The sequence below is a fragment of the Tenrec ecaudatus genome, chromosome 2, assembly GCF_050624435.1.
Source record: "Tenrec ecaudatus isolate mTenEca1 chromosome 2, mTenEca1.hap1, whole genome shotgun sequence".
NCBI lineage: Eukaryota > Metazoa > Chordata > Mammalia > Afrosoricida > Tenrecidae > Tenrec > Tenrec ecaudatus.
In genome coordinates, this window is record NC_134531.1 from 200,841,823 (window position 1) to 200,851,651 (window position 9,829).

Here is a 9,829-nt window from a genome sequence, read left to right on the forward strand (position 1 = left end):
TTATTTATATTTTAAAAATGATTTTATTAGGGGCTCATGCAGCTCTTTTCACAATCCATACATACATTATTTGTGTGTAGCACATTCGTACATAACAACATTTTTCTTCAAGATATATCTTGGAATAGCCTTACGTGGTGATAAATGCAATGACATTAATCTTGAACCTTTTGTCCCCTATATAGTAAGCAATATTATTTTCTGATTCAAAATGGCCTATACCAGTCCATATCAAGTCAGTTATATCTTGAATGTCAATCTCTGTTTTCCATTTAATTTTTGACTTTTTATATTTTATATTCATACTTCCTATATTCCAGGTCCCAATTATTAATTAATATTTCCAGATCGTTCTTCTAATCTAGAGTTGTACCTCATCATCAATTGAAGGTCTCAAATTCTTTTACTTCAACTACATTATTATGCTGACCCCACTTTGAGAAGCCCCATCATCCTCAGTTATTTGGAACTCAAGTGCTCATTCTAGCACCATCTCTGACAGTAGTTTGCCTTTATTCATGAAGTTTTCAGTATGAGACAATGTTTCAATGTTATCAATAAGATTTTTATTGGCTATTTTATTAGAGGTGGATACTTTATTCCCCTCTGGTAAATTATAGGAGAGGTGGAAGAGTTAGCCTGCTGTTAATCAAAATACTATAAATATAATATAATTTAAGATTTACTTTGTTGAAAACCCAAAATGCAATCTTCTTCCTCAGAGTAAATATTCTTGTTAAACTTTATAACTAGGGATGTTTTAATTCAGGATTTTGAAGAGCAATTTGATGACAGGCAATATTAACACTAGGCATATAATTACATTTACACATGTGCACACACACATACTTACATCATTATGTGAGTCTAATAAACATATAATTAACAGTATTCATATAATCCAATATGATAATATAAAACAACCATAACCAGAATTTGAAATACATCCTACATATATTGGTAGGATCTTGGCTGAGTTTATCAAGAAGGCCATTATAAACTACATAACATTTAGCTAGATATTAGGGTTATGCAAGTATTATTGCTACTATTTCTCTATTCAGACATGCATAGTTTTATTTCAAACAATGTGTTCAAATATAACTATGGTTAGTGGATGGCAGCAGACTAGGCCTTTCAGTAATATACTTTCTTGCCTTAATATTATCCATATCAAAGGAGACTAACGAAGAATCTACACATTTGATTTGTGATGCTGGAGAAGAATATTGAAAGTACCATAGATGTGTAAGGGACAAACTAATCTATATTGGAGAAATTCAGAGTGCTCTTCACAGGCAAGAATTTCAAATGTTCATCTTACATACTTTGAACATGTTTCAGGAGAGACTAAAGGACAACATGCTTGGTAAAGTAGAGGGGCCGTAAAGGAGGGGAAGGCCTTTAATCAGGGATTGACCTAATGGTTGCATAAATAGGCTCAAGCATAGGATTGCACAGGTCTGTGCTTAGGGTCAGTCTGGCACAGAGCTGACTCAAGAGCACCTAATGACAACAACCAAAAATATCATTAGGGTTTCTGCAAAGTAAGTTGGTTGTAAGGCACCATCTAGTCAGTCACGACCCATAGTGACTGCACGGCTAAGAGAACAATGTAATGCTCAGTCCTGTGCCGTCCCCACAATTGCGTCTCTGCTGGAGCCCATTGTTGTAGCTACTGTGTCAACCATTTCATTGACGCCCTTCTTCTCTGTCCTTATCCCTCTGCGTATGCACTCGTCCAGGGCCTGGCCTCTCCTGATCACCTGTCCAAAGTATATAAAACAAAGTCTCACCATCTTTGCCTAGAAAGAGCACTCTGGGCTTACTTCTTCCAAGTAAGATTGATTTGTCCTTTGAGCAGTCCATGATATTTTCCAGTGCCACAATTCAAACTCATCAATTCTTTGTTCTTCTTTATTAAATGTCCAACTTGCACATGCAAATGATGCAATGGAGAATACTACGACTTAGGCCAGGTGCAACTTAGTCTTCATAATAACATTCTTGCTTTTCAATAATCTAAATATATCTTGTGCAGCCGATTTACCCAGTGTAACATGCGTTTGATCTCTTGACTGCTATTTCCAGGGACATTGATTGTGGATCCAAGCAGGACACCATCCTTGACAATATCAATCTTTCTCCATTTACCATGATGCTATGTTTTAGTCCAGCAGTGAAGAACTAAGTTTCTTTCCACTGAGTTGTAATTCACACTGAAGGTTGCAAGCTTTTATTTTTATTGTCATTTGCCTCAAATCTTCCTTACTTTCAGAAGCAAGGTTATGTCATCTTCATATCATTGGTGTTTAATAAGCCTTCCTCTTCCTGATGCAGCATTCTTCATAGGATTCAGCTTCCCTGATGATTAGCTCAGTATGCAGCTTGAGTAAGTGCAATGAGAGAAACAACCCTAATGGACACCTTTTCTGATTTTAAGCCAAGCAGTGTTCCCTTGTTCTGTTCACACAAATGCCTCTTGTTCATGAACAAGTTTCACATAAACACAATGAAGTGTTTTAGAATTCCCATTCTTCTCAAGGCTATCCATAGTTTGTTATGATCCACACAGTCAAATGCCATAGTATAGTCAATAAAACCTATAAAAAACATCTTTTTTGGTATTCTGTGCTTCCAGCAATTATGCAATCCAACATCAGCAATGATATCCCTTATTCCACATCTTTTCCTGGCCTAAATCTCTGGCAGCTCCCTGTCAATGTATTTCTGCTAACATTGCTAGATTGTCTTCAGCCAAATTTGCTTGCATGTGATATCAATGATATGACTCTATAATCTGAACAAATATAGATCTCCTTTATTTGGAATGGTACAAATATGGATCTCTTCATGTTAGTTGCCAAGCAGTTGTCTTCCAAAAATCCTGGCATAGATGAGTAAGTGCTTCTAATATTTCTTCCGCCTGTTGAAACACTTCAATTGGTATGCCATCAATTTCTGAAGCCTTGTATTTGTCTATTGCTTTCAGTGCAGCTTGAACTTCGTCTTTAAGTAACATTGACTCCTTCTATTTGCTAACTCCTGAAATGGTTGAATGCCAACCAGTTCTCTGTGGTACAGTGACTATATTATTTTTCACTTTTTACTTATTCCTGCATAATTTATTATTTTTCCCATAGAATCTTCCAATTCATAGGATAAGTTCCATTCATAATCAGTTCAAAACTGCTATCCACAGGAAAAAAGACAAGGGTTTCTGATCCTATAAAGAGTTACAGCCTCTGGAACCCACAGGGGAAGTTCTACCCTGTCCTATTGCGCTAGCATGCATCAGCATGGCAGAGATTACTGAGCTCTCTAATTTCATTATTTCTGCCCACTCTATGATAAAGAGCAAGTTTCAGAGTCTCTGCTGACATCCATTTTGACTCTTTTCCGTCTTCCTCATGATCTTTCCTTTCTTGTGGAATGATGTTCTTGATGTCGTCTCACAGCTCCTCACATCTTCTGTCATTAGTCTTTCAATGCAGAAAATCTGTTCTTCAGGTGTCCCAAATTTCAGCTGACATAGACTCAAGGTCATATTTTGGCTCTCATGGACTTGCTTAAATTATTTAGCTTCAAACTGACCTTACATATAAGCAATTGATGGTCTTTTCCAATTCAGACTCTGACCAGGTTCTAATTACTGACATTGAGCTCAAAACAATGGGCATTCTAATCTGATCCGATAGGTCTTTACATTTTTGGCAGAGGGAGGTAGTCAGCACAGCCTATTCTATCAGTTGTTATTTGAATTTCAAAGAGACAATCTTGACAGATATTCTCAAAGGATACAGGGTTAACATAAGAGCTTCTTTGAAATGGTTTCAAGTAAATTTAAAAGGCCAAACTACTTTGGTTGAGGAAATTCAAATAAGAACACAAACAAACAAAACCCCTACTCAAGGCAACTGACAACAACAACAACATTTTCCTGACAAATACCTTGCTGCTTCACAGAATATCCCATTATGGAGTTGATTACATCATGATAGATAGTATTATGGGAGAATCCTAGTCCATCCTAGTTGACATCAAACCTAACACAGTCTTTATCAGTAAGAACCTACTTGGTGGAATCTAACAACAACAATGAGATATAGATATAAATATAAGTAGAGCTACCTAGGTAGAAATAGCTATAACTATAGAGACCTAGACATTGACACTGATATATTTAACCTTTTGGTGTAGATGTCTGGCTATGAATTGGGTTAATATTCTTGGCAGTGTCAGAAATTCAAGTCTACTAGACACCCCGAGGGTTAAAAATGACACTTTCCCCTCTTGTAAAGTTTAGGAGTCATGTTGGTATAATAATTGTGGGTTGGGCTGAATCTGAGAGGTCAGCAGTTTGAAACCACCATGCTGCTCATCAGGAGCGATAGGGATTTCTACTCACCTAAACAGTTACAATCTCAGAAACTCATGTGGCAGTTCCATTCTGTTCTATAGCATTGCTAGGAGTTGGCCTCACCTCCATGGCAGTGGGGTTTTGAGTGTTGCTTTGTTTTCAATGTGCACAGCACAAGAAGTCCACAGGGGCAGTTCTACTATGATCTTTAGGATCATGACAAGTCACAATTGACTCAGTAGAAGCTAATTTTGAGTTGGATTATATATACATATATGTGAGTGTATGTGTGTATACATTTTTAAACAAGTGATATGTTATTAAGTAATAAAACTTTATTTAGAATTAAACTCCAAAAACTTATATAAAATATGGTGAACTATAACAACAAACTTGAGTGAAAGTTATTTGGTGATTGGAAGGTGATTTAGACATATTTTGGTTTTCTTAATGTGGACAGGAGTTCTTCCTGAGGAAAACGGTGCTTTACAGGAAAGGCAGACATAGTGGAAGGAGATGTAACCAGCTTCTGGGGAGTATAAGCATGACAGAAAGACACTTATAAAATAATCTACTTTGGCCTTAAGTCTGACTGTAAGACAGCGCGTAGAGATAAGAGAGGGAAATCCTAGTCTGGTTTTACAGGTTGCAAAGCATTTGTTGTTGTTGTTGTTTTGATTTTTAAAGGTAAAGGCATTGTTCTGTTCGAAGCAAAAAGACAATGCACTCTGATATACATTAAGTAATGGTCCCCACACTTTGTGGTATTGATGAGCATTGGAAGATGTCCTGAGAGGAAATTTCCCTGAGAAAACAGACAAACTGTGGTATCCCAAATATATTCATATAGGGTCTTTCAGTGCTGCCTATAATTATAGAAATAGGCTGGTACCTTGCAAAAAACTTTTGGAAGCACACATATACTGTCAGGTAATATTAAGAGTAATGGATTAGGTTATATCATGTGATTCTATGGAGAATGATGGATTAGGGGATGTTATGTGATACAAGGATGATGGTATTCCAATATAAACGCATAGGTAAACATTAAATAAATAGTTTTTTTTTCCTTTAGCGGTGGTAAAATACTTCTGAATTTAGCTTTGTACTGATATGTGCTACTGTTAAAGAGCATTTTCACAGAAAATACCTGGGATGTAGATATTTTTTTTAAGGATAGTAATCAAAACCACATTTTGATAAAACACGAGGAACAATATAATACTTAATATATAAATATTAGGTAATTTATTTAAACAAATTTATCTTACAGAATATTATATAGAAAACCAAAACATTTAAAAAATACTTAACAACAAGCTGCTTAAATACTCATAAATATTAATATTATATACATGCCATCCCAGATGATTGAAATGTTTATACAAAATAATGTTCAAGATTTAAAAAACTGCCTGAAAATAAAGAAACAAAGTGTCTTTTTCATGTTTAATAAGTTTAGTTCAAGTACTATCTTAGTTTTATTGTCAAATTAAAGAAATTTACTCTATAATACTTTCCTTCTTTCTATCATCAAACTCTTTTATACTTCAGTGTGCATTTCATGTCTTACTGATATATTACGAAGAATTCCTGAAGCACACATCCGACATTTCAGGATTGTCAGCTTAAATACACTTGTCTACAGATATTTTAATTCTCATATTATCTCTTTCTAGAGAAAACATCCTGATTACGTTCATTGCATTTTTAAAATACAAGACAAAGTATGTATTAAAAAGATGTCATGATAAAATGAATAACTTGAACTATCATATTTATTTTCTCAAAACCACTCACATTCAAATTTGCCAAGTAACTTAGATTTATCCTAGTCAAGAAATAAATCCAGTTATAAGTTTGAAATGGATGAAGTGACAAAGACAAGTTTTTTGATATGCACATATGACCTCCCTGGGAGAAGGACTGCAGAGAAGGGGTGAAGGGAGACTCCTGTAGGGCAAGATATGACAAAATAACAATCTATAAATTATCAAGGGCTCATGAAGGGAGTGGGGAGCGGCGATGGAGGGGGAAAAAAAAGAGGACCTGATGCAAAGGGCTTAATGGAGAGCAAATGCTTTGAAAATGATTAGGGCAAAGAATGTACAGATGTGCTTTATACAATTAATGTATGTATATGTGTGGATTGTGATAAGAGTTGTATGAGCCCCTAATAAAATGCCCCCGTGTGGGAAGAAGCAGAAAAAAATGCATACATTGATAAACATTTCACCAGGGAAGCAGATGTTTGACAAAATAGTACGGTAGTATACACAGAAATTATGTACTTCACTATTATTGCGATATTCAATGTGTACCTTTTGATATTATGATACAGATATGAAAGGATTAAGAAAAACATGGTGTAGGTCCACAATTACATATAGAAGTGATTTTGACAGAGCATCTCTGATAGGTATCCCTTTAAAATGGAAGTTAGCAACTCAAAAAAGTTCCTGTGTCAGAGTTTCCCTATGTCCAAGAGAACTGAATATATACTGACATTTAACTAAGAAAAGTTTCAGATGTTGGTTGGCTCTTGCTTTCATTATTTTCTCTTCTCACTATTAATTATCCCCTTTTTTAATTGCTCACAATATTTCTTTTCAAAGTTAAATGCACAAGCCAATCACCTGTGGATATCTCTAAAGTACTCAATGAAATTAAGTATGTTTGAGTTCAGTATATGACTGTGCATTTCTAAGAAGCTCAGAGATGATGGGAATTTACTGGTCCATGGATCACACCTTAAGTAGTCTTCTGTTTAGGTAATCAAGTGGAAAATATTGGTAAAATGGTATGGTAAAAATGTGGGTGCTATTTTATTTCTTCTATAATCTTGCCATCCCTTTAATTCATAAACCACTAAAACACACAGAAAATATTAATGCTTTTCTTTCACATTAGAAGGAGATATATGTCCATAGAAAATAAATTTTACTTAGGGTTTTATTTATTTTTTCCTCTACATAGAATTATTTTCTGTTGAAGGAATTGACCACTTGGATACTGTATAGGAATTCCATAGCATAGTTAGTTTTACTATGTTAGCTAAATATCCCCTTTTATATTGCCGAGTTCAGAAGTTTAAATTTCATTTTTTCCTTCAGTTTATCAACCATGTTACTCCCCCTAATATTTGGAAGCATATTGACCCTTATCAGTGACTGCATATCAACTGAAACATGCTTAGTCATCTGATATTTTAAAAAGAGCATGTCTAATACAACTATATTCAAATTTATGTTTAAATTAAGGTCAATACCAAGAGGACCAACACAAACCCATTGCCATCAAGTCCATTTTGACTCATAGCAACTCCAAATTGTATTTATTCAAGTTGTGAATCTTTACAAAAGGAGATAGCCTTACATTTGCAACCAAGAAGCTGGTGGATTTGAACCATTTACCTACTAGTTAGCATCTCAGTTCCTAGTCCATAGCATCATTAGTGTGCCCAAGGTAGTGCTCAATAAATATTTATTGAGTAAAAACAGATTTAAGTTACAAAGTGATGAAGTTTTACAGCCCATCTACCAGATGGAAGAATACTGCTTCATTTAAGAGCTTTTAAGATGCTTTTCCTTACCCTCTAATTTTAATATATAAAATATATAAATATTAAATGAAGACTTTATATGGGATTATTCCCAGCTATTTTCCTTTTGGGAAGGTTTTGCATGCAGAAACGTTCTGTGCCTTATCTTCTGTGACATTGTACTGTGGAATCTGGAGCACAATAAGTATAGAATAACTGAGTGGCATTCCACCCCAAAATGAATGTACATCTTATATAGTAACAATTCACAATATATTGTCAAAACTTAGAGTTCACAAATGTATTTTCAAAATTCATTATCAGTTGAAATCTAAAAATCTTACAAGGTGCTGGCCCAGAGCAATCTTTTTCGTTCTAGAGTCTTTCTGAAAGCGTTCTTCACATCTTTGTTTCTGAGGGTGTAGATTAGAGGATTTACCAATGGTGTGACCACACAGTAGAATACAGATACCACTTTACCAATAGTGAAGTTGTATTTAGCTGGAGGTCGGACATAGGCAAAGATAATGGTGCCATAATAGATGGTAACCACAGACAGGTGGGAGGCACATGTAGAGAACGCTTTCTTCTGAGCCTCCCGGGAAGAAAGTCTGATTATTGTGAGCACAATGTTCCAATAGGAAGACATAGTAAGAAGGAAGGAACTTAGAATCACCACAGAGCTACACGTGTAGCCCAAGGCCTCCACTAAGAACGTGTCTGAACAGGAGAGCTTGAAAATTGGGTCTGAGTCACAGAAAAAATGGTTGATCTTCTGGGGGCCACAAAAGTTAAGATAAGAAATGAGTATGGTAGGGAGGAGTGGGGCAATGAAGCCCCCAATCCAGGATCCTGCTGAAAACCTCAGACAAACCTGAAGACTCATGAGGAACGAGTAGCGAAGCGGGTTGCATATTGCTACAAACCGGTCATAGGCCATCACCGCCAGCAGAATGCATTCGGTAGCCCCCATGGAGAAGAAGAAGTAGTACTGCGTTATGCAAGCAGCCACCGAGATGGTCACAACCTGTGAGACACAGGTGGCCAACAGTTTGGGCACTGTGGCTGTGGTATACCAGATCTCCAGAAAGGACAAGTTTCCTAAGAAAATGTACATGGGTGTCTGGAGTGTGGTGTCCAACAGAACAATGAAAATGGTGAGTGTGTTTCCCGTGAGGGAAAGCAAGTACACAGCGAGAAAGAGCACAAACAATGTGAGCCGGAGTTGGGGAACACCCGAAAATCCAAGGAAGATGAACTCCGTTACTGTTGTGCGGTTTGTCACATCCATATTTCATCTCCTCTAATCTGGAAGGAATAAACAAGCCCAATGGCGTGAGAGATTAGCAGAAGGAAGACTAATCCTCTTTTATCTTCAAATCATGAAACATCAACAACACAGTTGCAGCTCCATCAATTCCTTCTCAATGCAACCCCGTGTCAGTTGTAGGCATTGTGTGTGATGGCTTTTCAACAGCTGACGATTTGGAACTCGTTAGCCCTATTTTTCTTCTGAGGAATCTACAGGGATCCAACCCTTTCAATAGCAGCCAAAAGCTTGATTTTTCTCCACTCAGTAACGTGTCAAAACTATAACAAAAAATACTATACCTTAAAAAGTAGAGTTTATTATAATTAATGTGTCCACATGTATAAAAAGTAGATTGTCTCCATAACGTCCTTTCTTTCCAATGGAAAATATATTTTAATAATCTTCAGAATAACAATCCTTCAAATATTTCCTAGTGAGTAAGTAAATTTTTAATTATTAAAGTTACAATGCTTTTATGACCATCTCTTTGGTTTGGTTTTCTTCCTCTGACATTTCTTCCTCATCTTTTTTCCATGCCAGGGGTCTAGTTACCTTTGTCTGGGATTTCTCAGACATACACATTACTGAGTTGAAACAAAAGAGTAACAGCAAATTT

General features: G+C 36.0%; 1 protein-coding gene across 1 annotated transcript; it reads right to left on the reverse strand.

Annotated features, from left to right (window-relative positions):
- Positions 1 to 8,241: 8,241 nt before the first annotated feature.
- Positions 8,242 to 9,192, reverse strand: LOC142440416 (olfactory receptor 5A2-like). Its single transcript, XM_075542864.1, has one exon. It carries the CDS (start codon positions 9,190 to 9,192, stop codon positions 8,242 to 8,244), a length of 951 nt encoding a protein of 316 aa, XP_075398979.1.
- Positions 9,193 to 9,829: the final 637 nt, after the last annotated feature.

Excerpts from the sequence above, each read along its gene's own strand:
- LOC142440416 (XM_075542864.1), bottom strand. The coding sequence starts at position 9,192 with ATGGATGTGACAAACCGCACAACAGTAACGGAGTTCATCTTCCTTGGA.